Source organism: Candoia aspera, chromosome 15 (genome assembly GCF_035149785.1).
Source record: "Candoia aspera isolate rCanAsp1 chromosome 15, rCanAsp1.hap2, whole genome shotgun sequence".
Classification (NCBI taxonomy): Eukaryota; Metazoa; Chordata; class Lepidosauria; order Squamata; family Boidae; genus Candoia; species Candoia aspera.
The window spans coordinates 1,313,939-1,333,881 of NC_086167.1; the positions used below are offsets into that span (position 1 = coordinate 1,313,939).

A 19,943-nucleotide genomic window follows, 5' to 3' on the forward strand; every position below is an offset into this window, starting at 1 on the left:
AGCTAACGTGCCCGGCTGTCCGTTGGGCCTGTGGCATGCAATCCCTCCTCGCCGTTCTTAGTGGGACATCAAGGGCGATTCCAACGGGGAGCTCACCCTCTGGGGCTCCGGTGGGCCAGTCTGGTAAGCATCTTGGCTTCACCTGCACTCACTTTAGGGTTGGAAATCACCTTGATTGTGACCACTTTCCTTTGATTTGCTTGCTTGATCCAAAATGGGTGCTGAGTTTCTAGAAAACCCACTTTCCCCTCATCTCTACCACAAAAGGGGGGTTTGCAGTAAGTGGTCTCTCCGGAGGGGCAAGAATTGCCAGGTCTCTTGAATTTGGGTTCCCTCCTTCAACTTGTTCTCAGACTGGCCGAGCTGATGCTCCTATGCTGGCCGCAGCATTCCCACCCCGACTCTCTGCCTCCGTCTATCAGGGTTTCCCCTGGACCACCATAGTTTCATAATGCAGCGAAGCCAAAGCAAGAAGGGCAGCAAATAGCCTTTGGGTGAAATTCCCTATAAACGCCCCATTCCCTTTTGGAGCAAGGGCTACAAGGCTCCCCCTCCTAAAATCCAAAAAAGGGCAGTTTGAAGTGAGGTGTGAGGCTCAAGAATCCTTCCTGGTTCTGGCACATAGTTAATGCTTCCCTTAAAGGCAGTGGTTTGAGTCCACTTTGTCCAACATCAACAGAATCCCAGGAAAATTGAGAGCCAGTTTGGTCTAGTGGTGAAGGCAACGGGCTAGAAACCAGGCGATTGAGAGTTCTAGTCCGGCCTTAGGCACAAAAGCCAGCTGGGTGGCCCTGGGCCAGTCGCTCTCTCTCAGCCCAACCCACCTCACAGGGTTGGTGTTGTGGGGAAAACAGGAGGAGGGAGGAGCACTAGGTATGTTCCCCGCTTTTGAGTTATTTATAAAAATAATAAAAGGCAGGGTAAAAAATAATTACTTTCATGATTGGAGCAGCAGACAATCCAGCTGCAACCTTTTCTAAGTGATCTTCCAGACCTGCCTCTCATGCCCAGGACCCCATTTCATAATTCAGATCTGAAATGGCCCTGAAGGAGATCTTAAACTGCCGTCCCCCCACCCCAAATCTTTAAGGGAAAAACAAGAGAGGAGAAAGGGCTCAGACAGACACCTCCTTAGTTCACATGTGTATAAGTGTGTGTGGGGGGGGGAGAAGTAAAGCACAATCAGACTTGCAAGATTCTGTTGCGTGGTGAAAGGTCCCCTGTGCAAGCACCGAGTCACGTCTGACCCTTTGGGGGGATGCTGCTTTCGCAACATTTTCTTGGCAGACTACAGCGGGGTGGTTTGCCATGGCCTTCCCCAGCAAGCCGGGTCCTCATTTACCGACAACCTCGGAAGGAGGGAAGGCTGAGTCGACCTGAGCCGGCTACCCAAGAGAGAATCCAGCTTCTGCTGGGATCGAACCCGGGTCATGGGAGAGTTTCGGCTGCAATGCTGCCACCTACCGCTCTGCGCCACACAAGATTCTGCTACTAGAGCCAATATAAAAAAGTGGTTCTAACTTCCTTTGGAGTTACTTTCTTGGTCTGGTATCCATAGCGGAGCTGACAAACAGCAATATCGCTAATTTTCCCTATCCCTGATCGTTCTTGCACAGGACTGCTTAAAATTAAAAATGATTTTAAAAAGTGAAATTACAGATTTTTATCTTATTTCTCCCTTTTTATTTACAAGGGAGAGGAGGGGGAGGAGGGGGAGGAAAAAATAGTTAAATGTGAACTAGGTGACATGATTAAAAAATAAAAGTGCCATCAAAGGTTCCTCATCCCACTGGAGAAAGGCACCATTAAGTGTCATGTCACGATGTTCCAAACTGGGTTCCCCAGGTTTGTTGATGGTGAAGCGATGATGGTGAAGTGGTGGCAGGAAGGGTTGTGTGACACACACACACACAAAACTTAGAAAGAAATAAAATTTGAAATGATACAGAGAAAGGGATGAAATGCCACAGCAACAAAGCTCCTTTCTTTACTTAGAAAATGATCAGCCAAGTGCTCAGGTGGGGGAATACCTAGTTTGGCAATGCTGTTGTTAGTTGCTGTCGAGTCATTTACCACTCATGGTGACCCTATGTACTTACCAGAAACAAACTGAATCTTGATTAGAACCTGCACAAGACTGACATGACTGCAAAAAAGGAAATGCACTTTTAGGCTGAATCAATAGGACAGTTTTCCCAATCACAGGAAGCAACCATTCAGTTTTGATGTCTGGGCACAACTCTTTAAAAGGGAACAAGAGAATATCAGAAGCAGCCTTGTTATTCTTAGCTGCTCTGGTTTTAAAGAAATTTTCTCTCTGACCCTGACCCCGTTTTGGTGGGAATGCTACCAACCGTTTAGTTTCTGCTGTGATGGGGTTGGGAATGGCCCAGCTTCTTTTGGCCCCTCTAGATTGGCATGGCCACTCCCTCTGGTTTGTGGGCAGAGTCTTCCAGCCCATTCTGCTTTGGCAGGGGGAGTTCCGGTCTTTGGATCAGCCTGAGCAGTAGCTGGAGGCAGCAGAAAGATGGCGAAGGGGAGAGAGACCGTTCCCTCCCTCCCATGGCCCAGCTCTCCCCACACTTCTCTGCTCGTCTTCTGGGACCTGTCTCCCAAAGCAGCCCAACTATCAGATTTCCTTCCACCCACATGAAACTGTGCCGTTTTGCTGGACAACCCACGCTGCAGCCATCTCCTCCTCACCCCACCCCTCCATCCCATCCTACTATGATGTTTGGTGGGAGGGGAAGGAAGCAAGCCTGGGAAAACCCATCAACCTTGTGTGTCCTGGTGGGTCTTCCCCAGCGCAGAGCACCATCTGCTGACCTGCCTCGGAAGCAGCCAGTATATTTTTTCTGCTGCCAGGTAGCACCAAGCCACAAAAGCCATTTTGGGTGTCCGACTTCTCTAGGATGCTTTTGTATTAATTCCTGCATTCAGCAGGGGATTTGCCAAGGAACCAAGGGCAGGATTCTGTGGATCCTAAAAAAATGCCAAGGCCAAGCTGATGCCAACAGCTGGATTTTTTTTTCATTTCTATATTCACAGATGTTGTCTCATACAGTACTTGTCATCGAAGCAATGAACAATTGTCCCATGGTCATCTCTTTGTCCTATGTTCATTATAAATCTACCACACAATCCACACTTATGAGACACTGTAATGGTATGTGAGAAAGACCCTGAGAGACAGGGCAAAGAGATGCTGCCTGGGAAAGGGTCAGATAAGAGGGGGCATAGTCCACAGCTGCATGATGGGTGGAGAAAGGGCCCTCCCTAGCTTCTCTGGCAAGCTCCCCTGAGAATACAGGAGCATTGGCTGAGCTGTCATCTGTTGTGCTGCTGTGGATTGAGGCAAATTCTGCACCAACTGCTGCGTTACTTGTATCATGGCATTCTGCAAATTGGTCATCTGTGCATCCACTTGCTGCTGGTGCTGCGACAACGTTGCTGCCGGGTGCTTGGCAGATAGCGGGGTTCCTTGAGGATCAGAGGCCATTCCTGAAATTCCTATCTTTGGAAGAGAGAATGAGACTTGCAAGATTGATGTCAGCCTTCCCAGGTGGACCAGACAGAAAACACGGCCGTATACTGTAAGCTAATTCTACTTCACTGTAAAGCTACAGTAACAGAACCTTGCAAGTATGAAAGTACACATCTCCCACCGTCTCCTTTACAGCCTGAGAAGTTAGGGAGGGTCCCTTCTGAACCTCTTGCCCTATCCATCATGCAGCTCTGGGCTATGTCTCCTCTTATCTGACCATTCCCTAAGCAGCATCTGTTGAAATTTGCCCAATCTCTCAAGGTCTTTCTCATATACCATTACAGACACAAAATCATTTGCTCCAGAGATCTCTAGAAAGTGGTGAACCAGTCAAGCTCAGAGCTTCTAAGCAGTATGTAGCTGGCCAGTTTAATATCCTGCTGGGAAGCCCCCTTTCCGGGAATCTGAGGCTGCAGCCCAACCCTTTTCAGTCCAGAGAATGGCCTGCACCACAGCACCTCCACTGCTCCTCTGGACCTCATGTTTCCTTTTCACTAGGTCATCTTCTATTTCCTAGATGCAGGAAGGAAACACTAGATTATGCACTGTGTCTTCAATGGATCCAAGAGCATTTTCATACATGAGACTCTTTTGCCTTGTAGTCCAGAAAGGATTGTGGCTCAGTCTGGATACAGTTGTTCCCAGCTGTGGTCTCATGGATGTTCTGTGGCAAGTTACCTGTCAGCAGGATTGGGCAACGCTTCTACTTGGAAAGCACTTCCTGCAAGGGAGCAACTTCACCCCACATGATCCCCTGCATGTGTTTTGGAATTACAGTCCCCCTCAGATTTCCCAAACAGTCTACCCTCAGGACACCGTCAGAGAGCTGGGCTAGCCGATCTTGAAAGAGAAGCGTTCAGCTGATAAACCTCCTTCATTTTAAGCCCTCTCCCTGGTCCTTCCATAATTAAAACAGACCTTTTCCACATTCTTCTCCAGGATCGTAATTGGGGGGAATAACTGATTATGAACCCGCGGCTCCTCCACAGCAGTCTTAACATCATAGCCAAACCACAAGGAATTGATGATTGTCTGCACAAAAGAGAAGGTACAGGATTAGGTCTCCAAGCAGGTCTCTTGTAGAGCATCTCTTGACAGGATTGAAGCTGGATGTTGTTTCCTGGGATCCATTAATCCAGGATGAGTGGTGGGAGATCACGGGCCTCTGAGAGACTCTAGCCGCTCAAGGAAACATCATTTTTGCCAAGAAGGCCCCCAGAAGCATTGAGATATACTTGATAATTGCTTTAGCCAACAACTGTTCCCCCTAAGAAGCTTTGAGATAGATAATAATGGAATGCCACTAGGGATTTTCAACGTGGAGTGATCTGAAACTTCTTGCTCAAGGTCCGAGATTCCAATTTTACAACTCACACTGTAAACTGCTTGGGAATCCAAATGTAACCTTAGACAGGAGCCACCTGTCCACAGACACCTTTTCTCTCCATCTTTATGTTAACTCCCCCAATCCACAGCTGCAGCTACACCCAAGCATAGGTATTCCACGTATGCCAAAGAGTACAAAATTGATACTATGGGGGGTTACATGTCCTTTTCCCAGAAGGGCAAACTAGTAGTGCTTCAAAGATAGTTTGTTCAAGAAACTGAATGGAAAACCATGGTGAGACTTCCAGGCACACACTTCTGAATCCACTTTTCTCTCTTTCTCTCCAGTGTTGTTGCTTTCATTGCATACGTCAAGTTCACTGGATCTATTCAGCCCAGTTGGCAGACCTCAGGCTTGGCCACCCTTCTCTCCCATTGTCAGGCCCTCCTGAGGTGTCCTCTACAGTTGACCTATGCAAATCTCTGGTACTGGTAGACACACTGGTATCACCAGGGAAGAAAAGAGTCACAGAGGGGCGTGCCCATAATTGCACTGGTGTCCATGAGTACTGCACTGTCCCCATCCTACAGAGAACGTACAGGGTCTCCCTGGAGCCAGGGTTTCTTGAAAGAGCAAGACGTGGTGGCCTCCAGAAGCATCCCTCATCCTACCCAGCGTGACCCACCAGGGCTGTTGCTGTCGTGATTTTTGTCCCTCCAGAAGCACCGACCACCATCCTGACTTTGTTCTTCTCATCCACCAGGATAGTTGGACACATGGATGACACAGGTTGTTTACCTGTTGGGGATGGGGCCAGGTGAGATGCACAGATGGACATGATCCTCAAAAACACCACTGAAACCACTAGCCAGTACAGTAGTAGTAAATATCATGTGAACTATGTGCTGGTTCTCATCAGCCCTTCCTTTGCTCCTGCACAGGGTTAGGCTTCAGACAAACCTGATGTACCCCACTACTTGAAAGGGCGATCAGATACCAAGTGAAGCCAAGAGAAGTAAAGGCATTAGCACGATCTGTGAAAAGGAACCATTTCCAGAATACTGGGAAGAGAAAAGCACTTGGAAAGGAATTAATTGGCAGGGGATGAGAAAAAAACCAAAATGAAGCTTACAATGTGGCTGACTTCAGCAGTGGGTGCCCGAAAGAAAACGTCTGGGGCTAATGTGAGATAGGACTACGAATCAGGCCCTGAGGAAGGGGTGTCCGCAGTGGATGGTCAAAAAAGTCAAGATGGTGGCCATGACAGTGTGATCAAAGCTTCACCCAAAAAATAGAGCTGCCATCTTGATGCTTTTGACACCCACTGCGGACACCCGTGACCCCCAGGAGAAGGAAAGTGGCAGTCAGCTCAATCTGGCACAGGCCAGTTGTGGGGGAGGCAGAGTGGCCTTGGAAGCAGCGGCACGGCCATGGGTCACCCAGGGGTGGCCAGAAAGGCAGGCAGAGCACAAGGAACTGGGGCAGGCAGCCACTGGGGGAGGCGGTTGGAGGGCAGAGGCCGCCTGGGAAGAGACCCTCTGCAGGGAGGGGGCGTGGAGGGGGCAGATGGCTTGCTCAAGCAGTGGGAGATTTCAGACTACGCAACTTGGAGGAAAATAGGAATCAGAGCCTTACCCGGGGCAATGAAGTTGGCCTCCGAAGGGGGAACCCCAAAGCCATTCACAATGTGGGGGGAGCTAAAGTCATCCATCTCATCATTGAATATGATCCCATTCGCAGTGGAACGGACATTGGAGCCAAAACTGAGACAGGCAGAAGAAAGCCAGATCTGTGACTGAATCCTGCAGAAACCTCCCTGGCAGCCCCTCCTGGAAATGCCGAAGCCCTGAAGCACCGGCACAGCGTCAGGAGTGTCTCCACCCCCCACCCCCACCTTCCCAGAGCGCTTCTGAAGGCTCCAGGGGAAAAGCTGGGGTCTGCTCGAGCTCATCAAAGTCCGGTACAAAATTCTCCCCTGGTGGATTTACTAGAACGCAAAGGCCGGGGGAAAATGAATAGATTAATAAACATTTCCCTGTTTTATCACTTGTCTAGAGGGAAAAGAAAGACAGCAGAGGAGGCCAGGCAGTGCCAGGACTAGAAAATATCCGGGGAGGGAATGTGTCCTGCACCCCCAGCCGAATTCAGAAGAAGGGACAGGAAGAGGAGTGCTGGTAGCCCTGGCAGCTGCCACAACGGAAGTGGGACTGCGGGGAGGGGGCCTTGTGCCCGAGCCTGCTGCTTCACAGGTGGCGGCTGCCTAGCCAATGACCGAGGGCCTGGCAAAGACGGGCGTGCTCCAGCCCTGGAGGGGGCCTTAGGAGGAAACAAACACAGCCCGCTCCTGCCCACAAAACAGCAGGACGCTCCTGCTTGTGGACACATGTGCCCCCTCCCACCCCCACCCCTGTGCCATCCAGAGAGTTCAATGCTCAGAGCAAGCTCCGGGTGGGCAGAAGGCTGGACGCCGCCTGCCATGTCCCCTTGGCACCTCTCCACCACCACAGGTGGCCCCACTTGCTTCAGGATGTGCTGGGGCTTGTGGATGGAAAGCCACGACGTGGAGCCAGGGGTGCAGGGCCCCCTATGGTACTGGTCCTCCCAGAGCAGCAGCAGCCCTTCACTTGCTGAGAGGGCAGCCCCCCGCCCCAGCCTAGCCTGCCTGGGCGAGGTCAACTCCGCTGCGCTGCCCACACCGCCTCAAGAGCAGCAGCCCCACGCGGGGGCCCTCACTATTGGTTGATGGTGCTGGTGGCCGAGACCGCGCTGCCGTCCTCGGCCACGACAGAGATGTGAGACGTCCCGGCATGCTCAGGAGCGTAGTAATCTGGTTCGTAATAGCTGACGTTATGGGTAGTGTTGGTGATTTTGTCCCGCAAGCTGTCAGCAAAGGACTCGGATGTCATGTTTCTGATCACCTGGATGGAGGAAAGGAAGCGGAATCATGCAGAAAAGAGCAAATGATAAATCACAGGCTAAGGATCTTCCTTGTACTTTTTTGGAGCAAATAACGAGACGGCTGGCTTGTCCATCGGCTCAGGCACCCCAGCAGTGCAGTCTGACCTCAGCAAAATGCTCAGCCAGAGCAACCAGAAAGGGGGATTTGGAAAGTTGCAAAGCAGCAGAGCAGGGAATGGAGCTACCTCTGTGAGGTTGACAAACGCAGGGTCCCCAAGTAAGCTCCTCTTCGCATAGGCAAAGCGGAAGGCTTCCAAGATGCGATGGTACGTCAGGCCCTTCTCCTCCAGAGTCACGGTGCTGTTCTTGGAGAACTGGAAGCCTGCAGTGAGAAGCAAACACAAGCATCAGGCACATCAGGGACCCCCAGGCGCCAAGGCTGGAGGTTAGACCAAGCAGGGGCTGTCACTGATAGTTCAGACTTGGATGAAGACAGTAAGTTGATGCAACTTTTCCAGTGAGATGGCAGGAAAGGAGGGTTATGTCAAGAATTATCTGACCTCACCTAACTGAGAAAGATGGGGGTGGGGGGGCGTTGAAGACGAGTGTTGCTATAGTCATTGGGGGATCCTGAGGAAATGCTGGAAAGAGTATTTTAGTGACTTGGGGGTCTTCCTGGACTCACAATTCCTGCTGGAACACCAAGCTGGAGCCATAGCTGGGAGCCAGGTCTTCATTCAGCTCTGCTTGAAAGGGAAAGGTAGCAACAGTGAATGCAAAGGTGGATTAGTGAGGCCTCTGAACGAGTACAGGTAAAAATGAACAAAGTTTGGGAAGTGCAATGTGGGTTTTTGCTGCACAAGTAGAACAGATTCTTGCTGCCCTGCATTTCACTGAAGAACACATGAATGATTATTGTACATTCTTTGATTTAGAAAACATGTACAATAAACTTGAATTATGGAATGATTATTGTACATTCTTTGATTTAGAAAACATGTACAATAAACTTGAATTATGGAATGTTTTATGTGAATATGGAGGTTGGTTACTGTAGGTGACGAGTGGAATGTGACAGAGGGGAAGCCTGTGTGAAATGAAATGAAACGCCAATGGTTCAGCACCGAGCAGAAATGCAGTGGAGCATGGGTCGTCTTGGTCTGGGGATAAAAGCATAGGGAACGGTAGGGGACGTATAGAGCTGTAGGTGGTCGGACAAGAGTAAATGTATATGTCGGGAGAAAAAGCTGAGTGCAAATGGGTCCTGGAAGTACGTGTGCTATGAAAAAAAGATATCAACAGGTCAAACATCGGTGGGCGCCTGGATGGAAAGTAAGAAATGAAATGAAAGCACAGGGTTCTGCTGCTATACCAAAAATAAGTGAGATCCTCGCAAACACCTCTGAAGGAATAGACTGAAAGAAAGGGAAGATCCTGGGTGGAAAGACTTGGTGGTATCCAGTGGAATCCCCCTTGGGTTTAGACATTTCCCAGGTGGGGGGTTTAAGGGGTTTTTAAAGAGTTCATGTGGTAGAAACCGCTTAAGGTACCAATTTCATTTGGACCATTTCTCCCTGATTGGAGGGATTTAAGCAGCAAAAACAGTGCAATGCCTTGCAGGTAAACCTCCCAAATAAAAGTACAAAAAATGCCAAATAATTTGGTTCATGCAATTGGCTTCTTTTCTCTGTTTCTGCTTTTTTTGGCGTGGGGGGAGCTTTGAAAAACCAACAAGGCCATCTAAAATTATAATAAAATACAATTAAAACAAAAACAAATAAATACTCAGTACAATTGAGAAATGAAGGTAAAATCAATAAAGGGAACAATGAACAGTGACTAGGCTGGCAATGAAAATGCCCTCAAAAGGCTGGCAGATGAGGAAGGACATTGAGCTCTGCAGTGCAAAAACACCTTCCAGCCACAAAGAGCGATGTGAGGCCCACAGGCCCACAGACCGTCTCCCCCTCTCTCTTTACATACACTGTTCCCAGCATGAGCTATCCGGGGGGTACATTTCCTCCTGAGCTGGCACTGGCAGTGGCCAAGAAAAAGCCTTGGAAACTCACATTGGGCTCGGTCCCCTGCCTTGCCCCCCACTGCAGTTCAGACCTTGGGGTCCTTGCCTTAGGCCCCCCAGCCCCAGGAGGGGCCGGGAGAGGAAGCTGCCTTGGCAGAGCTTCAGGGAGGCCAATGTGTCTCTCAGCTGCCCCTGCGGATTGCATTTTGGCTGCCCAGTTGAAAGAGGAAACAGCAAACGCCAACCAAAAGGCACCCACCAGTGAGAGAAGGTGGCAGAGAGGCAGCTTTAAAATATCTGCGGTCCACCAGGTTGACGGACACCCAAAAAACTGTGCAAAACAGTTCAGCCAAAGAAATCTGCCTGTCCCAGGATCAGAAGAGGACCCTTTTTACCCACTTGGGCTGGAATGGGGTGGCCTCTGTCCTAGAAAAAGACAACAGGGCACCTTTGATTGGGGTGACCCTGCATTTTTTGTGGCTCATTGTTCCCCACCCCCACCCCATTACTCTGTTGAAGTTGAATTGACCTGTGGTGCTTGGGACAATATTGCGACTCCCCCTGAAAACGGATGCCCCAATGATACCCTCTGAATCTTGAATATCTAGAGGGGCTCGATAGGAGTCCTTACCTTTCAGAATGTTGAGAATCAGGGCCAGCACAGCACCGCTTAGCGGGGCACTGGGCGTATACATGCTGAACTGGCCAAGTTTTACTTTCAGAGGATTTTCTTCCAGGATGGCTCGGTAATCCCGCAGGTCCTCCAGGGTAAGGATCCCACCTGGGACAGAAAAAGGGGATCCTGAGAGCTGGGAGACTGGCGGAAGGCCAATTATTTTGTTTAAAGAAAACGGTCAGATGGTGAAACGGTAAGCCAGTAACTGGCTGCCAGCACCGCTTTGGCAGCTGAAGCTGTTCTAAAGGGGAAAGTGACCTTCCGACCCCTGTTTGGTAAAGAGTTTGCTTAGAGCTTGTGCCTCACCTGCGCTTTGGACCTCCGCCACAATTTGCTGGGCTAGGCTCCCAGTGTAAAAGGCATCCGGACCCTCGTTGGCGATGGCCTCATAGGTGCTGGCCAGTTTGGGCAGAAGGAGGATTTCTTTCTCCTGCAGCACCTTCCCGTTTTTGCAGAAGACTTCGCTGTGGACAAGGATGCTGTTGGAGAGGCGAGTCCAGGCCCGCCAGCAGGGCCTGTGCCACCCAGGGCAAACACGGATTCTGCACCCATTTCGGCGCTTCCCCAGACTTGGTGGTATCCAGCGGGATCCCCCCTTGGGTTTAGACATTTCCCAGGCAGGGGTTTTAAGGAGGTTTTAAAGAGCCCCGCTTGCCCCCCCCGCGCCCGCCCCCCCCGTTGCGGCCATGGGCGAGTCGTGAGCTACACAGCGCTTCTCAGCCTCAGCAACTTCAGCTCCCAGAATTCCCCAGCCAGCCTTGTGGAAGCTGAAGTCCACACAGCTTAAAGTTGCTGAGGGTGGGAAACACTGCGCTCTACAACGCAAGGCACTGCCCTGTGTATGGAGGGTGGGTCTGCTTAAAGTCTGTCTCCTGCTGCGTTGCATAAACCAGAAGGAATCACCAGCAAGGCAGGAGAAACAACCTCTCTTCTGGCGGTTCAAAGACGCTTAGGAAGGCGATGCCGTTTAGCACGACTTGAACACAGCACCACCCATGAACTTGAAATGTCCAACGTATTTCAGTACTTTTTGATTTTACTTCATAATTATACCCCAAAGCAAAAGAGGCAGTCATGAAACAGCAAAAGTGGCAAAAGATACCAGAACAGACCGATCGCCTTCCCTTGCCTAGACAGACAGAAACGTTTTGACCTGGTGGCAAAATCCTTGCAGGGCCAGCGCTGGTGATAGTTCTATGGCAAGCGCGAGAGGTTTTTCCCAAATTGCGCAATGGGCCATTCAGATTTTAGGACGCTAGCAGAAAGGGAGGTTTTCTTCGAGCCTGTGACGATATCTTGGCCATCAAGGGCCATGACTGAGAAGCACCCCCTCCTTTCAAGCCGGTCCCGAGTTGGCTTACATAGGGCCCCCTCCCTCCCCTCAGGACCCCGTCCTGAGAAAAGATCACATCCTCCGCCCCACCCACACAGCGAGGCCAGGCACTGTCTTTCCTCTGCCGCCTACCACAGCGAGGGGATGCTTTCAATGTCACTCCTCTTGGACTCCAGGGCTGCGGCCAGGGCTTTTCCAACAGGAAAACCTTCTCTGGCTAGCTGGATGCTGGGCTGAAACAGCTCCTTCCAAGGCAGTTTGCCGTGCCGCTGGTGGGCCATTTCATAGCCACGGACTTCTCCTGGAACTGCAATGGACAATCCCCCTGGAGCAGGCAGGGGACAGATAGGTCAGAACTCCAGCCCACCCCCTCCCCTGTGACCCAGCAGCGGCAGGCACCGTTTTGTTTCCCCCCCTTTGCACTTCACTGAGGACTGAGTGCCCCGGGCTAGTTTCCAAGAGTCATTGGCTAAGCAACGCCTTCTCCCTGTTGGGCCCTGTTCTCCACCAAGTCTGGTAAGTATTCAAGAAAGGAACACCCCTTCTGAGTAGGGTTTATAGGAGTGATCCCTGTCAGTCAATTAGACACCCTTGCTACTTGCACAAACAGCAATTACTCCTAGTTTTACCTGCAAGGTGTATGGTTTTAGTTCCTATTATGCCTAGAATCATAGCCTAGAATCATAGGGCTGGAAAGGACCTTAAGAAGCCCAAGCTTCCAGCTTAGTGCAGGATCTCCAGAGCATCCCTCATGGCCATGCCGCTTACAACACAGGCAGGAAGATAAATGCGAGTGAATAAATGAACAAGGCCACAAAGGCATGAGATATTCAGTGAATCGTCTTGCACAGTGCGCACTTCTTGCCAGCCAAGCCATTCATGCCATCCCTGGGCCTGGCCACCTTCAGACTCTTTTGAGGCCCACAGATCCTTGATACCAAGCTCGTGAGGTTGCAGAGGAAGTTCATACGTGCAGCCAGCCACAGCTGATGGGGGTGGGGGGGCTCCTACTTTACCTTTCTGAGACAGAGCTGTGTTGTTGCCAAACATGTCTTGGGATGCATTCTTGGGTGCCACTTCCCTGGCATTGATGACTTCCACTTTCCCTTGGAAGATAAGGAACAAATAACAGGTTTGACAGGTTAATACACAGACCTGACTAGGCCCGGAGGCTTCAGAGTAATGTTTTCAAGACATAATTCAAAGAAAGGCCAGGGATCAGCTTGAGTGGTTTCTTTGCAATGTTTCCGCATTTCAAGAAGAAAAGTCACTATGGATGCCCTACCTCTGTGCCAATTCAGCAGTGGATTACCACCTATTTCTCTGTATATTATCCAGACATTGCCCTAACTCCTATTCTTTTCTCTGTTCTTTGAAACAGAAGCATTACTTTTTGATAGCTAAGTAATCAACTTTTGGTTCAATAGGCATATTGAATATGACAGCATTTTATGGGCAGTGTTACCAGATGGCCCCTGTGGTAGGGGTCGTGTGTCACCAAATGCTCATTTATCAGAAAACAATAGGCTAGGTTGCTCCACTCCTTACCCCCACCCCACCATCTTGTTCCCAGAAGGCTATTTCATGTTCCAGATAATGCGTGTATGTGTGTGTGTGTGTGTGTGTGTAATGATGGACACCCTTCTAAGCAGAGCAGGAGTTGAAGTATCCAACTTTTTCCCCATAAGGATATCTGTGGAAGCAATGTATATTCCAGGAGCATCCTTGGAAACAGTTAAACATAGACTGTTGGCACTTTGCTAGCAGCATGCCAGCTTTCCATTATCTTGGTGAACATTAGCAGGAAAGAAGAAAACTTTCCAAGGTATCTGAGGTTGCTTATATGAGTTCACATGCTGTACTATACGCTCACAAATCCCTTCCATTCCTAATTGTTAGGATGGCTGTACACAACCTATGTTAACATGCTGAACAAGCCAACCATTCCTTCGGGACATCTTGTAAAAGATCTTAGCATGGCCATATTTGTATGTGTTGACTTATCATTTCTACTTGTTTTCACAACATGGCGGATTTAATCTGGATGCCAAAAGCAGGTGAAGGCCCATGGATCAGCAGACCTGGGAAGACCAGCCATGGTCTTCCATACCTACCTTCTGGAATCCCCAAATTAGGTTAGCATAGCTCCTGCTCTCCTTACCATCTGCTGAATAGATGGTGAAAAAAAGGCCCCCTCCAATACCCATGCTATGGGGGTTCATCAGGCCCACACATAGGAGACTGGCAATGGCAGCATCCACAGCAGATCCCCCTTTTTGAAGGATGTCCCTGCATGGTAGAAGATAAACATAGTGTGAAGCTTCCCAGGACAGGACTTGGGGCCTAGTCAGCAAGGATATATGAGACCACAGCTGGCAGAAGGTGTTTTCCAAATCTAGAAAACTCTCCCACTGGCCTCTTGAAAGTCAAACATTCTGGTCAAGACCAACAGTTGTGCAGAAGTTTGAAGATGCTGCTCAAGGCCAGATGCAGAATCCTACAGATCCCTCCATCAAGCTTGGTGCCAAAGCAAGCCACAAATGTTTGATTTTTGTTAGGGCTGCAGGTCCCAGATCCTGAAGTAAATGTGGAAGAAGCCAACATTCTTTAGAGGGGAGACAGGCAGGTGGCCCATTGGGAACTGCTGGTAAGGTATGTGGCTGGTTTGTAATAGAAATTATTTTTAACTCCCAATTATTTATTGAAGGACACGACACAGAAACATACTCACCCCCCTAAATTACACTGCTAAAATAAAAAGTGGTAACCAGGAGTGGATTTTTGTGTGAAAGAGCAGTGGGTGCTGTCCTATTTGAGGGTTTTTTTTGTTTGTTGTTGTGCCTTCAAGTCAGTGTTAACTCCTGGTGAGTGCAGTTTCCTTGGCAAGATTTTCAGAAGTGGGTTGCCACTGCCTCCTTCCTGGGGCTGAGAGAGAGTGACTAGCCCAAGGTCACCCTGCTGGCTTTGTGCCTCAGGCAGGACTGGAACTCACAGTCTCCCAATTTCTAGCCTGGTGCTTTAACCACGTCACCAGACTGGCTGTCTTCTGTTTGATAGTAAAAACAAATTTCTATGGTGGAACTTTTACTTCAGACGTCATTTGGAGACTGTCTGGCTTCTGGCTTTTGAAAAAATGGAGATCTGCAGCCCTTCTTCTGCCCAGACAGATTGAGGGGCATCCATGGAATATGTGCCAGGATTTCCAGCAGCACCTACCTCCCAATGCCAGAACAGGGGCCTGCATCTGTGGCCACTGCTGCCTTTGCATAGATGTGCCCGTCTGGCTGAGCCTGGGGCACCCTCAAACACAGACCAAGGAACAGCCCCACACAAGCTGCAAGAATCAGGAGCGCTGCCGTCAGGGCCCCGATCTTCAAGAGCTTCGTGTTCATTTTTCTTGAGAAATAAAAGGAAAGGAGGATTAGCAGAACCACCATATGAGTAAAGGCAGAAGCAAGGACATTTCACCCCAGGGAGGAACATGCATTCCTTGCAAACCACTAGGTGAGAGGTTGGGCCAAGGGCTGGGTGAGGCTTCTCATGCCAGATGGCCTCAGTTGCCCTCAAATTTCTTGTGGTGGATGGCCTCAAGATATCAAGTGGCTTCCTGTGGTTTAATTCATTTTTCAGAAATGCGGCATTGCTCTGAGAGCCCCAGAGGATGGAAACACAACTGGTGACTTTCCAGATACATAAGCGCTGCTATATTCCGCATGGCAAGAGTTGCAAAGCTCGTGTTGCCATGGAGACCATCCAGAAGGTAACAAAGGAGAGTCCTGTAAACTAATAGGAGCGTTGATCACATTTGAAATAACGCTTCCCCAATGGCCAAATAATCAGGCTGATCCTCCTTCTCCAGCCCCTCCTGCCTCCCACTGAGGTCCCTCTTCCGTGGGTCACCAGAAAGGACCATCAGCAAAAGAGCCTGGGGGGCTCAAGTCAGGGCACGAACAGGCTGTGCAGCCTCCTGGATGAGCCACAAACCAGCATGACCCAGGATCAGCACAGCGCCCCCCCCCCCCCGCCAAGAGCCGGCAGTCCAGCGCCCTGATGATCTCTCGCCCAGCAGGCGCACGGGCGGTCAGAACCCTGGTGCGAGTTAATGGGCCAGAGGGAAGCACTCTCGCCACCAGGACCGGCCGTCGCGGAGCACTGTCCGGAAGCAAGGCTCCTTCCAGTGCGAGAGCAACCTGTAGTGATGCCTTCTTTTCCTTCTTTGTGGAGTTTCTCTGGAAAGAAACGTGCTGGAACAAGCTGCTGGGGAAGATCAAAGGGTCTGATACGTGGGATTGTCGTTTTCTGTAGTGGAGGGCAGCACTTGTGGCAACAAGACAAGCTCAGCGTGATGGCAACACCAGGCCTGGGCAGCTCCTGTGGCAAAGGCCCCCTTCCATTGGCTCCTCAAAGCCTCAGCCGCTGCCCCCCCGCCCTGCTCGCAGCTCTCTGTGGGGAGTGCCCGGGCATTTCACCTGGAGGGTCCCTGGGTGGGGTGGGAGGTGAGGACAACCTTGGGGAGGAGAGGGAAGAGACACTGCCGGGGAACGACCGGATAAAAGGAAAGGGAGTCCACAGGAGGGCAACGGTCTAAAGAAGAAACTTGGCGAAGACCCTCCCTGACCACTCAAGCTCCCTGACCAATAGGGGTGGGTGGGAGATTTGTACTTCCAGACTTGCAAGATTCCGTTAATGTAGCCTTACAATAAAGTAGAAGTAGCTCATCTTGCCGTGTTTCCTGTCTGGTCTACGTGGGAGGGCTGGCACTGGAAGCAGTCTCCGGCACCAGTGGGACCCCCGGAAGAATGGCTCTGACCTCGCGGCTGCTGCTCAAGGCAAGAGTGGAGGATCCCCGCCAGCTGCATCGCTCCGTTCCCCCTCGCTTGCCAGGGAGGACCAAGGCCCCCCAGCCACTCTGCCCTGTGTGCCTATGGGGCGCTGTTCCAGGTGGGCCCCGGCTTCCTGCTGCTTCTCCCTTCCCGGGCCCTAGAATCAATCCGCACCCTCCGGCTTCTTGCAACAAACGGCCCCTGAGAGGATGCAGAAGCAAAACCGAGCTGCCCGTGGTCAGTGGATCATTGACCCACTGGCTGTTGGGACTGCAACATCAGCCAAAGCATTCCTGTCCTGCCTGGGTGGGCCCCTGCTCCTCTCAGTTGGCCACGCTGGGGAAAAGGGGCCGGGCCGGGCCGCCGGGTCCCTTGAGTGGACTGGGAAGAGGGCGGCCCTTGATCCTCCTGCCGAGAGGAGGCTGTGAGGGTGTCTTTCGTGAAAAGGGACGTTTTATTTCACCGCATAAAGCTCTATTTGGCGTCCGGGAGTCGCTTCTCTTGAACTCCTGGTGTTTGGGGCTCAGTAAAAACACCTCGAATTACACTGTTAATTGATCTCCACTTTGGAAAAAACCAAGCAGCCAGAGCACTTTTCCAAATCTTTAGAACTGCTCTTGAACAAAACAGCTTTAGGCATTTGGTTTGCCATAGTGTTTAGTACTTTGGCAAAGCTTTCTGTTTCAAAGACAAAGTGAACACTAAAACTTATTTCCTTGTGACAAGAAACTAAAGCTAAACTTGATGAGAGGCTGAAGCTAGTGTTTATTATGAATTTTCTTTTTTAGTTACTTCAAACAATATTAGTTTAATGTCAGTTACGTCAACCACTAACCCTAACCCTTTCTTCAGACGGAGATTTTATAGAATCATATTATCATGGAAGGGACCTTGGAGGTTTTCTAGTCCAGCCCTCTGCCCAGGGCAGAGATCCTCAAACCATTCCTGACAAATGGTCTTCCCATCACAACCACGACTCCAGGAGCCAAACTCTTCCACTGCCTCAGAGCTCTCCTGGCCTGGAAATCCCCCCTTACGTTGAGTCTGGATCTGCACCTGTAAAGCTTCCACCCACTGATTCCACCCACTGATAAATCCACATCCTCTTCCCTGTAACAGCCCTTCAAAGTACTGGAAGACTGCTCTGGTTTCACACTACATCTCTTAAATAAAACTCATCACCAAATAAACAAGTTGCACCCTCTGGAACAGGATCCTGCACCCCGCCTGCCTGTCTGGGCATGAGACAGTGTTCTTCTTCCTGATAAATCCTCAGATCGGCTGATTGCATCAGGACTGGAATCCCTGATTTTCACAACACACCAACTTAATTTTCCACCTTGCCTTATGCTTTCTTAATTTTCAGAGAAGTCATCGGGTCCTGATATAAACTGAGGTCATAGGGCAGGGGTTAAGGAGAAGCCCCCCTTCCCAGGAAAAAACGATGCCCAGGTTGGGAAAGAACTTGAGGCAATTGAATAAGGTGAATAGGCTTAACAATGGGTCTGTAGAATACTTTTGGGTCACCAGATTTTCCATCTCCTAGCACAACATGCACAGGAAGCTCTGGCGTGGGCTGGTCCATGAAGTCACGAAGAGTCGGAGGCGACTGAACGAATAGACAACAGCAGCAGCAGCACAACATGCATGAAAGACTGACCTGACCTCTGACCTCCATTTCCCATCTCACCTTCCCTACAAATCTTTTTGTTTTGCTGTTACTTGGGTAAAATAAAGGCAAAAAATTGCCACCAAAGACCTCCAATATTTGGGCCCTGTAATGTTGTTTCTGGCTACATCCTTTCCATCCTTTGGTGTCCCAATTTTTAAAATGAGAGTGTACCCTCCTGGTTGCAAAAAGTTGGCTTCCCCCCTTCAAATTTAAAAGACTCCTTTCCATATGGTAACATTGTACCCTCTCTGCATCCACTTTCTGTCCCATAGCTGGGGACTCTGCACATCCACACTGACCCTTCCATGTTTTTTTCTTCCTTCCTTCTCTTTCTTTCATCTATCTATCTATCTATCTATCTATCTATCTATCTATCTATCATCTATCTATCTTTCTATATCAATCATCTATCTATATCACCTATGTATTAACTATCTATCATCTATCAATCTATCTACCATCTATCACAATCCCCCCCAAGCAGTAAAGCATTGGCATGATTTTGAAGCCTGTCCCCCAAATTCCTGTGCAAGGGCTGCCCCCATTTCTTGCTTTAAAACTTTGGAGACAAGCCCAACTGGGCACAGTATTTTCCAACAACTGGGAGACACCCACAGGAGGGGCAGCTCACCGGGCACCCCCATCTCAGGTCTGTGGGGGGGCTGCCTGTCGCCCAAGCCGACGCTTGCTGGGGAAGGTGCAGGTGGAGCTTGGAAGGGCCCCGAAGGATCATCTCCCCAATCCGTCATTCTTGCCAGCTCTCCTCCCTCATTTGCGGGGAAGGCCTCCTTGCTGTCTGGAATATTCCACCTGCCCCAGATGCAACTCTCGGCCCTCACTTTTGACTGGCCCTGCAGCCCCTTTGAGGTGCATCTGACACAGGGCACTGACCCCATCGCAAGATCACACTGCTCACGTCATGGCAACGTGAAGGAACGGTGGGAAGGGCTCAGCCACCTGCTCCCCAAAGCCCAAAGGGGGGACACATGGGAAAGAGCACCTGCCACACCTGGGCCTTCACCCAGCCTCACCCCACAGGAACCTGTGCAAAGCTGCTTTGGCATCAAAGCCGCCTGGGCATCTGCGGTCCGCCAGGTTGCTGAGACCACCTGTCCAGACAAGGGGCTCCATGCTCAGAGTGCAGCTCAGGGGCAGCCTTGATGCTGCTACCTGCCAAACCTCGATGCAGCAGGCAGGGAGAGTCCCTGGAGGGAGGAGACCGGGTGAGCACCCCCCATGGCATCAGTTTAGCAAGCAGCTTGCCTCAGCCAACGGCTGAGAAGGGCACCCCCACCCCAGGACGTGTGGCTCCGACCTCTGATGCCCAGCATGCTTTGTGCAACTTTACAGACACTGAGCCACTCTCGGGCGAGGGCCTCCCCTTCCCAAGGGAAGAGATCCAGGAGCTGTTATGCAAGAGGGAGGGAGTCTCAGGGCGGATGAGGGGAGGACCGGCTCGCTTCCCGCACCTTAAGGGTAGACATTGCTCTCTGCCCAGAGGGTAGCAACCATCCCCCAGGCCAACTGGAACACTTGTACCACCGGGCAGCCCCGCCCCTCAGCCCCCCATACCTTTGTGCCACTGGGCCCTGGGCTCCAGTTGCCAGTACACCACCCTGGCAGTCGTCTCTCCGGGTGACCTTTGGTTGG

At 50.6% G+C, this 19,943-nt stretch overlaps 1 protein-coding gene across 2 annotated transcripts; it reads right to left on the reverse strand.

Moving 5' to 3' along the window:
* Positions 1 to 3,005: 3,005 nt before the first annotated feature.
* Positions 3,006 to 19,943, reverse strand: GGT1 (gamma-glutamyltransferase 1). 2 transcript variants are annotated; one of them, XM_063315721.1, is made up of 12 exons: positions 15,015 to 15,194; positions 13,960 to 14,087; positions 12,815 to 12,904; positions 11,931 to 12,123; positions 10,772 to 10,929; positions 10,421 to 10,570; positions 8,015 to 8,151; positions 7,605 to 7,789; positions 6,507 to 6,634; positions 5,557 to 5,669; positions 4,463 to 4,576; positions 3,006 to 4,057 (listed from the first exon to the last, which is right to left on the reverse strand). In XM_063315721.1, exons 1-12 carry the CDS (start codon positions 15,188 to 15,190, stop codon positions 3,914 to 3,916), a joined length of 1,716 nt encoding a protein of 571 aa, XP_063171791.1. In that variant the 5' UTR covers positions 15,191 to 15,194; the 3' UTR covers positions 3,006 to 3,913. The 2 variants fall into 2 exon arrangements, with proteins under 2 accessions (XP_063171791.1, XP_063171793.1); XM_063315723.1 differs by lacking the exon at positions 3,006 to 4,057 and adding an exon at positions 19,866 to 19,943 and having other exon boundaries at positions 4,106 to 4,576.